At 42.4% G+C, this 14,586-nt stretch overlaps 1 protein-coding gene across 1 annotated transcript in view; it reads right to left on the bottom strand.

Annotated features, from left to right (window-relative positions):
- The window catches only part of ESYT2 (extended synaptotagmin 2), an 85,848-nt gene that overhangs the window by 37,958 nt on the left and 33,304 nt on the right, over positions 1-14,586 (bottom strand). The window contains exons 6-8 of the mRNA XM_029954218.1: positions 10,607-10,679; positions 10,277-10,366; positions 1,839-1,894 (exon numbers count right to left, since the gene is read on the bottom strand). Of these exons, the coding sequence (XP_029810078.1) occupies positions 1,839-1,894; positions 10,277-10,366; positions 10,607-10,679 (219 nt within the window). The remainder of the gene's footprint in view (positions 1-1,838; positions 1,895-10,276; positions 10,367-10,606; positions 10,680-14,586) is intronic.

Here is a 14,586-nt window from a genome sequence, read left to right as displayed (position 1 = left end):
TAGCAGGCATTCAACACTTACTGGCTGGATGCATGAACAAGGTGTCTTAAGCAATCTCTACACCCAATGTGAGGCTCAAATTCATGACCCTGAGATCCAGAGTCACACGTTTCTCTGACTGAGCCAACCAGGTACCCCCTCCTCATTAATTTACTTTTCTATTTAAAAATAAAACTTTGGTTTGTTCCTTGCAAACGAGAATCCTAATGAATACTTCAAGAACTCTTAAACTTGTCTGTTCTTTGCAAAGATCTTCTAAAGATACCAGTATTTTCTATACCCATGAAATCATAGTACCTGAAAAAGATTTTTATTATTAGGACTCACTTTATTATTATATTTTTTAATGTTTATTTATTTTTGAGAGAGAGACAGACAGAGACCGACCACAAGCAAGGGAGGGGCAGAGAGAGAGGGAGACACAGAATCCGAAGCCGGCTCCAGGCTCCGAGCTGTCAGCACAGAGCCCGATGCGGGGCTCGAACTCACAAGCATGAGATCATAAGCAGAGCCAATGTCAGACTTTTAACCGAATGAGCCCCCCAGGCGTCCCACTATGTCTCACTTTATTAAAGTCCTAACTTTTCCCTGATAATGAAACAAAATAAAGTTCTTTCCAATGGCCATTTTAGGGGCATAAACAAATACACAGGCATAGATAAAAATTTAATTTCTGAGTTATTTCAGGAAAAAAAGCAGATTAAAAAGTTACCTACTAGGAACATATGTAACTGTAACCAATAAGTAATGTATTTCAACCCTCAAATACAATAGTAAATAGCAAAGGCAGGATTCTAGAACCTTCTGCTTGGCAACAACTAACAGGTTTGCCACAAACAGTCGCCTTCCATCAGGTATGACGGATGACTGTGACCCAATGAGGAAGCCTTCATTTCCCTCAAGTAGGAATGTGCCCTTTGCAGTTCCATAAGCTTATTCTGGGCAAATTCCCTCATGTTTCAAATGTGATACTGCTACAGAATAATGCAGGGACTCCCAGGACGTGAGGCAGAAACTCAGGGTTTCCCGGCTCTCACACCCAGACTCCTGCGTGACACTTCCCCAGGCCAGTACCTGCATCTACCCTATGCGAGGAGGTGCTGGAGGAATGGAGGCAGCAGCCTGAGAACAACCCAGCAGCCTAGTTTTAAAATACGTACTCCTTTTTAAGGTTTCCTTTATTTTTCTGGGAAAATAATAAAACCCAAACTTAAAAATTAACGTCCAAGTTATTAAGAGGCTGCTACTTTTCTAAGACATCAACACTTGGGGCCCCTGGCTGGCTCAGTTGGTAGAGCGTGTGACTTTTTTTTTTCTTTTTTATATTTTTAGTGTTTATTTTTGAGAGACAGAGTGTGAGTGAGGAAGGGGCAGAGAGAGGGCGACACAGAATCTAAAGCAGGCTCTAGGCTTGCAGCAAAGAGCCAGACATGGGGCTCACACTCACACACCGATGAGGCCACTTAACCGACTGAGCCACCCAGGCGCCCCGAGCATGCGACTCTTCATCTCAGGGTCATGAATTTAAGCTCCCCTTCGGATGTGGAGCCTACTCAAGAAATAAAACTTAAAGGTACCTCCTGAGGAGTGATAAGTAAGACGAAGGGGGGCAGTCCCAGGTTAACACTCTCACCGTCTCGCCTTTCACTCCCTTGGCCCCCAAGCCTCAGATGCCATGTCTTAGGAGTCTTCACCGGAGTCACATAGCAGAGCCTGTGAACAGGCTCAGACTGTGCCTTAGAGGCACAGGCCTGCCCAGGTCTGTGTGGTTTTCAGGACACTACAGGTGCACATCACACTGTAAACAAGCTAACCACAGGCCATGACATGGTACTTACTTTAACCCAGGGATATCGAGAAGATTAGTCAGTCCTGTCCAGTTAATTTCTATCAGCTATTGGGAAAAAAAAGCACAAAAATATTAAGTATGCAGATTATTTCCAATTATCACATCGTACAGGTTTCTTTATAAATAAAATGGGCTGGTACATAATATTGTCCTACACCTTGCTTTTCACTAGGTAAAAAATCAAAGCCACTGTCCTTCATTGGTACATAGAGAGCTATCTCTTTTTTCTTTTTCTTTTTGATAATATCAGTTTCCTCCAGTAAAATCATATAATTTATATACCTTTCCTTCTATTGAGGAGCACTTAGAATATTTATACTTTCTCTTTTATTATGAGTGATGATTCAGTGAAAATCTTACATACATGTTCTTGTAGGTATGTAGATTAGCATTTAAAAAGTGAAAGTTTTGGTCAAAGATATATGATCATTTAAAAATTATTTTTATTTTACTTTAAATTCTTTTATTTTTTTTTTAAATGTACGTTTATTTATTTTGAGAGAGTGAGCACAAGCAGGGGAGGGGCAGGGAGAGAATCCCAAGTGGGCTCTGTATTGTCAGTGCAGAGCCCGATGTGGGGCTTAATCCCACGAACTGTGAGATCATGACCTAAGCCGAAATCAAGAGTCAGATGCTTAACTGAGCCACCCAGGTGCCCCAAAGATTTATTTTTTTTAAAGTAATCTCCATAGCCAATGTGGGTCTTGAACTCACATCCCCAAAATCAAGAGTCAAACGCTCCACTGACTGAGCCAGCCAGCTGCCCCCATATGTTCAGTTTTTATGTTGACAGGTGCTACCCAATTGCCCTGAAGAATAAAATATTGTACTGATTTATATTCCCACCCAAAATGTATAAAATGTTCTTTCTTTATACCCTCACCAAAAACAGGTAGTAAAAGTCAGTCCAGTCCACCTGGTAGTTAAAAAAAATGGTACTTTATCACTGTTTAATTTGCATTTTCCTGGTATTAGTGGAACATGTTCTATCCATTCATTACTTGTATTTTATTTTGCCCATTTTTCTAGTAGGTATTTGGGTATTACCTTAGAATAATTCCTACATAGTTAGCTAAGATAAGATTCCATTTAGGGGCACCTGGGTGGCTCAGTCGGTTAAGCGTCTGACTTTGGCTCAGGTATGATCTCACAGTTTGTGGGTCTGAACCCCACATCAGGCTCTGAGCTGTCAGCACAAAGCCTGCTTTGGATTCGTCTGTCTGTCTGTCTCTCTCTCTCTGCTCTCCTCCCTCTCGTGCTCGTGCTCTGTCTCTCTCTCAAGAATAAAACAAAAACATTAAAAAAATTAAAAAAGATTCCATTTAGTGTATGTAGACAGGTAAAAAAAAAAAAAAGCTTGATTAGAAACACTGACTTGTGCTTTATATTTGTAGAAGAAATGTTCAAGAAACTGCATGATTTCAATTACCCATATAGTTGCAGCAATAAAACTTCTCAAATCCCTTTGGGAAGTGGATAGTCATAAATAAATATGAAAAAGAAGAGTCAAGTTTGTTTCAGATAGACCAAAACTTAAAAAAGAAACAACTTTAAGGAGTCCTGAAAGACTATTTTTCAGAGTAAGAGAAATGAAATACAAACTTATTGCAAGTATCAGTATAAACTCATAATGGTGAGACAGGAAACCATCAAAACCCTAGAGGAGAAAGCAGGAAACAGCCTCCTTGATCTCAACCGTAGCATTTCCTACTCAACACATCCCCAAAGTCAAGAAAATCAGGAGCAAAAACGAACTACTGGGACTCCATCAAGATAAAAAGCTGCACTGCAAAGGAAACCATCAAGAAAACTAATAGGCAACTGACAGAATGGGAAAAAATAGTTGCAAATGACATATCAGATAAAGGGCTAGCATCCAAAATCTCTAGGGAACTCGCCAAACTCCAAACGCGAAAAACATATAATCCAGGGAAGGACTGGGCAGAAGACATGAACAGACACTTCTCCAAAGAGGACATCCAGATGGCCAACAGACACATGAAACGATGTTCAGCGTCACTCATCATCAGCGAAGTACAAATCAAAACCACACTGAAATACCACCTCATGCTGGTCAGAGTGGCTACAATGAACAAATCAAGAGACTACAGATGTGGATGTGGAGAAATGGGAACCCTCCTACACTGCTGTAGGATGAACAACAATGTAACAGCAATATAAACTGGTGCAGCCGCTCTGGAAAACAGTGTGGAGGTTCCTCAAAAAACTATCAATAGAACTCCCCTGTGACCCAGCAATAGCACTGCCGGGGATCTACCCAAGGGACACAGAAGTGCTGATGCATAGGGGCCCATGTACCCCGATGTTCACAGCGGCACTTTCTACAATAGCCGTATCATGGAAAGAGCCTAAATGTCCATCACCTGATGAATGGATCAACAAGATGTGGTTTATCTATACAATGGAGTACTACATGGCAATGAGGAAGAATGGAATCTGGCCATGCGTAGCAACGTGGATGGACCTTGAGGGTGTCATGCTAAGTGAAATAAGTCAGGCAGAGAAGGACAGATACCATATGTTTTCAATCGTAAGTGGAACAGGAGAAACTTAACAGGGGACCATGGGAAGGGGAAAGGGGTGGAAAAGAGTTGGGGAGAGGGAGAGAGACAAACTATGAGAGACTCTTGAATACTGAGAACAAACTGAGGGCTGATGGGGGAGGGGGACGGGGGGTGATGGGCATGGAGGAGGGCACTTGTGGGGATGAGCACTAGGTGTGCTCATGGAAACCAACTGGATAATAAAGTATAAAAGAAAAAAAATAAACTCATATTGGTGCCCTCCACCCCCCCCATCGCCCCCAAAAGAACAGGTGCAGAAGCAATGGCAGCCTGGGGCTACCAGCACAGCCAGCGCCCTGATCATGATCTCTGAATACATTTTCCAAGGGATTCTGAACAAACAGCTGATTCCAGGTTGATGAGCCTGGGGCATCTTGTTGAAGCAGAAACCCTGGGAAACATCCAAAGATTAATGAGCAGTCCTGTCAAAGGTGGGTTCCCTGGAAGGGATTTTAAAATTAGAGATTATAAGGGCACCTGGTGGCACAGTCAGTTGAGCATCTGACTTCCATTCAGGTCATGATCTCGCAGTTTGTGTCTTGTGTCGGGCTCTGTGCTGACAGCTCAGAGCCTGCTTCAGTTTCTGTGTCTCCCTCACTCTCTCTGCCCCTCCCCCGCTCACATTAGCACTTTTCAAAAATACACATTAAAAAAACTTTTAAAAAACCCAGAGATTATTAAAACATCAGGTGAAAGAGGGCTTACTCTTATGACCTTTGTCAAAGCGGTGACATACATTTAAAAATTTTTTATGTCTTTTTTTTTTTTTTTGAGAGGGAGAGAGACAGAGTGAATGAGCTGGGGAGGGGCAGAGAGGCAGAGAGAGAGAGAGAGAGAGAGAGAGAGAGAGAGAGAGACAGAGACAGAATCTGAAGCAGGCTCCAGGCTTTGAGCTGTCAGCACAGAGCCCGATGTGGTGCTCGAACCTATGAACTGTGAGATCCTGACCTGTGCCAATGTCGGATGCTTTAACGGACTGAGCCACCCAGGCACACCGATGACAGACATTTTAATGCTACCCAAGTTCAGAGAAATAAAACACCAGGGAGGCAGGAACAGGAGTCAGAAAGGGCAGGATTCAGCTGGCTTTGCAAAGACATCTGAATTGCAAGAAAGCAGCCCCCAGGGAAGCGGACTATCAAGGGCCTGAGGAGGGGCTGTCTGTCCTGTCCTTGAACACCGGGGAGGTAGGGGCAAGAAAAGCCCAGAACCACAGAGGAGGAAGGAATGAAGAGAGGGGAGGGAGAACTTGTTTGTGAGAAAATGAGCATGTGAGTTGTGAGCGATGTGTAAAAATGAGTGAGTGTACCAGAGAATAAGCACATAAGAGAATAAACAAGGGTATGTGAGAACGTGAGAGTACATAAGGCATATATGTGCAAGAATGTGAGAGAATAAGTGTACACGAGAACAAGTGTGAGTGTGAACGTGAGAATGAGTAAGAACAAGCATGAGAACGAGCACCTGAGAATGAATGTACATGATAACCAATGTGAGTGTGAACGCATGTGTGACAATGTGTAAGAACATGAGAAAGAGCGTGCTAGAGAACATGTAAGAACGAGCAGGAGGAGGAGTGTAAAAATGAGTGCACATGAGAACAAGTGTGAGTGTGAGGCCTGAGCAGGCAGCCACGACAGGACCGGGACCAGGCAGCGTCAGGAAGCGCAGGCACAGTCCGTGGCCCTGCCCCTGCCCGGGGGGCCGAGATCTCTGGGAGAAAACCTGATTTCCCCACTGCCCTCCGGGCTGCTGCCGCTCTTCTAGAAGAAACGAGGTCAGTACTGTGGCTCCGGGAACAACTGCAACCACACGAACCAGTCTGGTTACATCATGAAACCGCAGACGCGCCTTCTCCTCTCTGCTCTTCCGGACATGCATGGTCTCATGGATGCAGTAAAATGTACGGTCAGCTGGTATCAGCACTTACTAGATGCCAGCGTTCTAGGTGCACGAAGCTGTAGAGCTCAGACCACGAATCACCGACTGCTGCCTCCCACCCTTCTCCAGAGTTTTACAATTCGTCAATTCTCACTGATGGTAAAAGTCAAGAATGTTTTTCTTATTTTGAAACTCCTGGGACTTTCAGCTTCCCCTAGATGTAGAAACCTGGGAAGAGCATCACTGTTGACTGCAGAAGGTGACAGGGCCACCAGCCCTTCCTTCTGGAAAGCTCTGAGAGTGGCTGAGGTACCAGAGGGCAACTGGGAGGTTCCAGCTAGATCCTGTTAGAGGCCAAGTGCAGGTGAGCCAGAGTAAGCCCTTTGAAATCCACAGATGTGGGGCATCTGCAACCCACTTGGTGGGCAGAGCAGTGCATGTCTGCTACAGAGACTGGGGAGAGCGTTTCTTGCAGGGTGGGGCCAGGGAGGCGAGACCTCCTTCTACTGGAAGGAAGAGAAGCCACTGGGAGAAGGGACACGTAGGTGAAGGTTCACTGCAGCTGGGAGAGATACGAAAACACGCTCTAGATCTTGAGGAGCACAAGATACCATCCCAGGCCCTGACCATTAGACCCTGCACTGCTGGAGGTAGGTGTGCAGACTTACTCCTACATAAGATCCACCAAAGGCAAAAGCATAAGAGAGCAAGGTCACTTGAAAGAGAGCCAGCCCCAAGACTCAGGACAGGTGAGGGCAATGGGGAGCTCCCTCGTCCCACCTACTGGGGTTTGGGCAAAATACTGAAAGGTATCAAAGCAGAGATCCAAGACACTCAGAGAACACCCAGCAGGATAAACACCCCTAAAGCTCTCAGGTAACTTAATGTGTGCTCTAAGTCTGGGACCCTATCCTGTCCAGTGGACTCTGGTGGGCACGTCTGCCCAGCCCTTCCTTTCCACACAGGGTTGTAGGAATTGGCTTCAGGAGCCTGATTCACACACTGCAACCTTCCTGCTCCCAGCTGGTCTAGGGGTCTGTATCTGACCCAGATGGAATGGACGGGGACCCAGGAAGACTCTCTGCCTCTCGAGTGCACTGGCAGCCTTGTTTCTGGGCTGTGGACTGGAGGGCCAGAGGAAGGTGGTCTCAGAGGGAAGAGAGAATGGAACAAAGGCCTAACAGGCATGGGTGAGGCACAAAGGCGTTCAAGTTCTGTGTTCCAGTAGGTTTTGAGACAGAGCACTACATACTAATTTCACTTAAATAAGGCTTTCCTTTCCCCCCTTTTTAAGGGGTCTTGGTTGCTGGAGTTGTAGCTAACAGGATTCACGTTCTTCTCAAAATCACTGTAAAAGGAAGATGCTATTTCCATTTTTACAGTTGGAGAAATACAATCTGTGGTTCAAAGACTCAGGAAGTATGCCCTCTGCTGGCTGGGAGGACCCTCTTAGGATAAATACATTCTCAGCACACCCCAGATCATCCTCTGGATTTACTCTAGGTGATCTGTACCCCAGGGAAAGAAAGAACTGAGGATACCAAAATGGCCCTCCATCTGTATGCAAGGCAATTCCAACAACAGTCATGTTAGCCTGAGTGAGTGGCTAGTTCCCAGAACACATGTCAGGGGGAGACATTGGCTTATTCCAGCTCTTACCAGAACCTTCACTTAAGTCACTGTGTTTACCAAAACTTGACTTCCAGTGTTAAGACCCACCAAAATGCTAAACCTACATGTAGGAAAATATTTAATTCTTTAAAAATATGAGGACTTACTATGCACCAGGCACCTACTGTTTTACTCCTACGGGCATTTAGCCTTGTGAGGTGGCAGTCCTCATGTTAGAGATGGGGAAACACCAGTGACACCCCAACCCCACATTACAGACGGGGTGCCCTGGGCTTACAGAGACTAAGCAAACCACACGATACACGCGGTCAGAAGAGAAAGACCAGGAGTGGAAGCCCAGGCTGGAGGACACCCAAGTCTGTCACTTTAACCACACCGCCTTCACTGTGCTCCAAGAAAGTTGGTCACTTCAGAAATTTTTAGCTTTTTTTTTTATCCTTTAAACAGGTAGCACATCAGCAAAACTAAACAAATCAACAAGAACAAAAATGTACAAAAGTTTCATAAAAGTCTCTGGCATTATACTTTTAGATCATCTGGTTAGCCAACTGCATCCCCCCGCCCAATCTTTCTAGCTGTATTTCTTCTTGGTGTGACAGGAATTACTTGGCAGCCAGCAGTGAGTTCTGCACTCATATTTTCCAGTTGAAAATAACTGGGAAAAAAACTCCCTTCTCTCCAAAGCATACGTTTGGAGACTTTACTTGCCGTATAAGGAAACGGATGATTCTGGACTTTCAAAGCTTCCTCCATTTCTGACACTAAGATTTTGTTGGGAAGTTATATTACAATGTTATTTTTAAAATTAATAAACCTATGGAAGATCCAACCTAAGAAAGAGTATTAGTAAATTTTGACAGAGATTTAAAGATTTGGATTTCACGGTTTCCTGAACTGAAAAAAGGTTTTTCTTTTAATCATTAAAAATTTCCTGTAAATTAAAAATACTTTGCCATCTGCTAAAGATTAGTTTTTTATATTCATCAATGAAAAAAGTTTCTTAAACATAAAGGTTTTTAAGTAACTAGTGTGTGAAAAAAGCCCCATGAATTGTAAATCTTTCATACAGCTCTTCATTTCTTAAAAACTTTTAATGAATTAAATAATTAATAAAATAAGCCCATAATTTAAGTGATAAAAGGCAAATCAGAATAGTAACTTTAGTGGTAACATGAAGTGAAGACATTTAATTCTTGTGCTTTTACATACAGAAAAAATACCACTTGCAGTATGATCTAAATAAACCTATATTTAAAAAACCCAACAACAATAATCTCTATTAAGTAACTTAAATCAAATTATAAAAATTAATGTTCCCATTTTAAACTCTACATGATGTTAATGGTACCAGAAAGGGCTCACAAAGGTTACAAAAGTGGCGTATCATGAAAAGATACTTGAGAAACAGACAGATTCATCCAACAGACGTGAACTGAGCTTTATGGAGACAGATATGGCTGTGGCTTTCAAAGAGTTAACAAGAAGTGTGCCAGAATTCCAGGACAGTATGGCATCAAGGGAAAACCGTTTTGGAAAGGATCAAACAATGGATGAACAAAGAGTTCTAGGAGAAGGAAAAGACAACGGGAGGGAGGGACAATGGGGGTTGGTACTATCCTTGGATTTTGATTCTTCCCTGTGGCTGGAAATCGGGATGCCCATCAGGGGCGATGCCAGGAAATGAGGCTGGAGAGGACCCCACCTAGACCATGGTGACTGTGTGTAAGGGAGAGATGCTCCCTAGTGGGTCAGCCTGCACCTTGGGAAGATACCCCAGGGGTGAAGTCCACAGAAGACAGGGCCGAGATAGGAGGCCAGGTAAGGAGGATCCTTATAGGTAAGGACCACCCAGGGGAAGGGAGGAGACTTAGGAGTCAAAGGGAGGGGGAGGGGCTAAGGTGAGGAGTTGTGCAGGTAGGAATGACATTTTTTTTTTTTTAGTTTATTTTGAGCAGGAGCAGGGAGGGGCAGAGGGAGAGAGAGAAAATCCCAATCAGACTCTAGCTCAGCACAGAGCCTGCTTTGATTCCTCGGTCCTCCTCTCTCTCTCTGCTCCCCCCCATCTCTCAAAAATAAACATTTAAAAAATATATAAACAAAAAATAAACAAAAAGTCTGTATGTTCAAATTTTCTATAATAAATATTATTTTTATAATCAGGAAAAAAAGCTATTAAGAGATGAAGCCCTCTGTTAAGAGCATTTTAAAGAAGTATAGAAACACATAATTCAGGTGTCAGAAAAGGAAAACCGTGAGTGAAGGACAGACTGTCTCTCTGCCTCACGCAGTCCCGCCCTGCACAGGAAAGGTGGGATCTGCACGAACTTACCGGCTTCCTCAGGAAGAAGACTGACAAGGCTCCCACTAAGGGCATGTCTCCAATCAGCGGTTCCAGGATCACCCGCATTGTGCCATGAATCTAAATTCAAATGGAAAACCAAAACATGTCACAGAAGCCAATTCCACAGGCCATTTACTGATTCAGGCAGGAGGACACTTGATCGTCTTAGTGACTTCTGACTTCAGGTTTCTCTCAAGTGTAACCTACAAATAAAAAACTTAACTTCAAAGAAACTCTGAGTTAATAAAAACTTCACAATTTTCTTTTTGAATACAGCATAGGGAATTTTAGAAGACTATGAAACTTTAAAAACCTTACCTGTATACTTTGCACACCAGCTCTACAAAAATATCGTTTGATCTCCAAGTCAATCTCACAGTTTCCTACAAAACTAGTAAAGAAAAGTTCTGTATTACTGTCTCTTAATCAACACAGATCTGCAAGGTACATAATCTGAGTAAAATGATAGCAAAGCAACCAAAACTAGCCTGCAGACAAACCCGAGGCCACATCTGAGTCTTTAATGCCCAGCATCACAGATGTTCCTGCCAGCAGATCTGACACCTCCCACACTGATTACACGTCACTTCTCAAAGCGCAATTTCTGGATCAATTTCTTTTTTTTCTTTTTAATTTTTTTAATATTTAAATTTTAGTTAACATAAAGTGTAATACTGGTTTCAGAAGTAGAATTCAGTGAGTCATTACTTACTTAAACACCCAGTGCTCATTACAACAAGTGCCCTCCTTTTACACATCACCCATTTAGCCCATCTCCATACTCTACATGGATCAATTTCTTGATGTAATGTAGTTTTCATTTGTTTTGTAAACAATTGTTTTTGTTTAAAACATAAAGAAAAGTGTATATTTCACCACAAGTAAATTTTGCACCCATGCCCCTGGGTTGTGAGTGCTCCAGGGCTCTATGGCATTCAAGGTCAGAAATGATGCATCCATTTTGGGGGCACCAATTTCACTCAATCATCAAGTCATTTCCATCATTAATACAAAGCCAACAAAACAGCAGCATGAACAGAGCGCGGTGCTGAACTTCAGGCTTGCATCTATTTCTCATGGGAGCCTGAGACATCACCTATGTTTTGTGCGGGATCTCTACAATTCGACTCCCACCCGCAACTCCTGAAGCAGCAGGTCATGTTCCTGCCCCTGCCTGAGGACATCTGAGGGAAGTCTGATAAATGCAGGAAAGACAGTGTCTAGGAACGCAAGTAAAATACTAACGAAAAACATCTGCAATGAATTCTCCTAACACGTATGCCCTGGCGTCAAAGCCAGCACCAACTGATTCTTCTCACTGAGCAGGTTTCTGGATCTAGCTGGTAAATCACCTGAGCGGCTCAAAGGGTGATATGACGGACTTTGGTCAGGTCATGATCTCATGGTCCCTGAGTTCGAGCCTCGTGTTGGGCTCTGTGTTGATAGCTCAGAGTTTAGAACTTCTTAGGATTCTGTGTCTCCCTCTTTCTCTGCCCCTCCCCTGCTCAAGCCCAGTCTCTCTCTCTCAAAAATAAATAAACATTAAAAAAAAAAACCATCTTGAAACTCTCCTCTTCTTCACCCTAAGATGCGATCACTTTATTTTCTAATATCTGTCAATTACTCCTTCCCCATCTTGACCGCCAATAATCTAACTAAGGTCCCAGTCTGGAACACACAAAATAGTGGAATGCAGATTTCTTTTTTGAGACCAATATCTGAGCAGCATACTCCGCATGTGTTGTTGCAGCTGCCAACACCATGAAAGCCAGACATCTTCACAATGGCATCCACTAACGGATTCCTTCAAACGTTTAATAAATGTGCAGGAAATCCTCCTCAGCGCTGGAACAAGAGAACGTAAAAGCTTCCAGCCTCATGAAGCTCATTATCAGCCTAGCGGACGGTCTCAGGGTCCACCTGAGCTGAAGACCCAGGGGGCTTCCTCCTTTTATTCCACGATGACAAGTTCTCGCAGTAGGGTCTGGTATTTTAAAGATGTAGATTTTTCCATCAGATCATTAGAAGCAGTCAATGTTCCTTTGTAAAGTATAGGTAACTGGTACCAACATTCTACATTTACTGTATTTATACACTTCAACGATGACAATATAAAATGATCCTTAGTCAAAGATCAAAAAAAACAAAACTGTGAGCCGTGTCTGTTGGTCCACACACTTCAGCAGCCGCCCCTTGCACAGTGTGTTACCAGGCCTCACAGGGATGCAGGAAGCCATGAGCACACTCACAAAGAATGAAGACAAGAACTCAAGAAAACCACCTTTATCTGCCAGGTGTGGTGCCTGCCCTCAGTTAACATTTTTCCCAATTATTTTTTATTGTGACAAAATACACGGAACTTAAAATGTCCCGTCTTAACCATTTTGAAGTGTATAGTTCAGAGGTGTTCAGCACATTCATCTTGTGCATTCATCACCACCACCATTACCAGGAGTCATCTTGACAAACCCCAAAAGTGCCGCATTCAACAACCTACCATTTCTCCCTCTCCCACACCCCAGGACCTGCCATTCTACTTTTTCTCTATGAATGTGACCACACTAAGTACCTCATGTAAGTGGAATCATACAGCATTTGTCTTTTTGTGACAAGTTTATTTCACATAGCATAATGTCCTTATGGTTCATCTGTTTTGTAGCATGTGTCAGAATTTCCTGTAAGGGTTTTTTTTTTTTTTTTGCTTTCGATGGTGTTAGATAATTAGCTATATACTAAATTCACCTGTTTATCTTTTAAAGTTTTTAATCACCTGGTGCTCAGCATGAAGATTTCCTTTTTTTTAAACAGCTGAATCATATTCCATCGCATGTACAGACCACATTTCCCTTATCCATTCGTCCATCAATGAAATCTGTGTTGCTTCCACATTTTAGCTACTGCGAATAATGCGGCTGTGAATGTGGATATATAAATACCTCTTTGAAACCTTGTTTTCAATTCTTCTGGGTAAAGGCCCAGAAGTGGAATTGTTGGGTCTTATGGTAATTCTATGTTTAATTATTTGAGCAACAACTATTGTTTCAATAGCAACTGCACCATTTTACATTCCCATCAACAGTGCACAACGGGTCCAATTTCTCAACATCCTCGCCAATGCTTCTATGGACTAGCCATCCTAATGGGTGTGAGGCGGTATCTCATTGTTTTGACTTGCATTTCCCTGATTATCAATGAGGGGAGCATCTTTTCATGTGTTTATTGTCTACTTGTATACCTTGTTTGGAGCAATGACTATTCAAGACCTTTGTCCACTTTTGAAGAGGGTTTTTTTTTTGTTTTTTGGGTTTTTTTTTGCTGTGTTGAATTTTAGAAGTTCTTTATATAGTCTAGATATTAATCCCTTATCAGATATGTGATTATGTGGACTGGACTAATTCTAGATTGCTTTTAGTGTTAATATTTAATAATATTAAGTTTCCAAACAAAGAACATGGGCTGCCTTTCCATTTACTTATGTCTTCTGTAATTTCTCACAGCCATGTTTTGTAGTTTTCTTTGTACAAGTCTTTTACCTTCTCAGGTTAATTCCTAAGTATTTTATTCTTTTTGATTCTACTCTAATGAGATTTTTTCCTTGATTTCTTCTTTGGATTGTGCATGGTGAGTGCATAGAATGTAACCGATTTTGAGTGTGTGCAGCCTTTATATTCTGCTACTTTGCTGAATTCGTTTGTTAATTCCAATGAGTTTTTTTTTGTGAATGCTTAGGGTTTTCTGCATCAAATATCATAACACCTGTGAACAGAGACAATTTTACTTCTTCCATTCCAACTTGGATGCCTTTTCTTTTTCTTCCTACCTAGTGGCTCTGGACAGGACTTGCAGTGCCACGAAGTGGTGAATGTAGACACACCTGCTCCTGGTCTTGGAAGCAAAGCTTGTCTTGTACCACTGAGGATGATGTTTGCTGCTGGGTTCTCAGATATGTCTTTTATTACACTGAAGTGGTTTTCTTCTGTTCCCAGTTTGTTGAGTGTTTTTATTATGAAAGAATATGGAATTTTGTCAAATGCACTTTCTACATCAACAGAGACGATCATGTTTCCCCCTCCTTCATTCTGTTAATGTGTGCTTGGTTCATTTTCTTATGTTGAACTATCCTTGCACCCTCGGAACAAATCCCACTTGGTCATGGCGTATAGTTCTTTTAACATATTGGTGAATTCACTATGCTAGTATTTTGTTGAGGATTTTAATATCAATGTTCACAAAAAATATGGGTCTGTCACTTTCTTGTAGTGTTTTCAATTTTTTTTTAATTTAACATACTTACAATT

The sequence above is a fragment of the Suricata suricatta genome, chromosome 2 (genome assembly GCF_006229205.1).
Source record: "Suricata suricatta isolate VVHF042 chromosome 2, meerkat_22Aug2017_6uvM2_HiC, whole genome shotgun sequence".
NCBI lineage: Eukaryota > Metazoa > Chordata > Mammalia > Carnivora > Herpestidae > Suricata > Suricata suricatta.
This window is presented reverse-complemented; position numbering and strand designations above follow the sequence as displayed.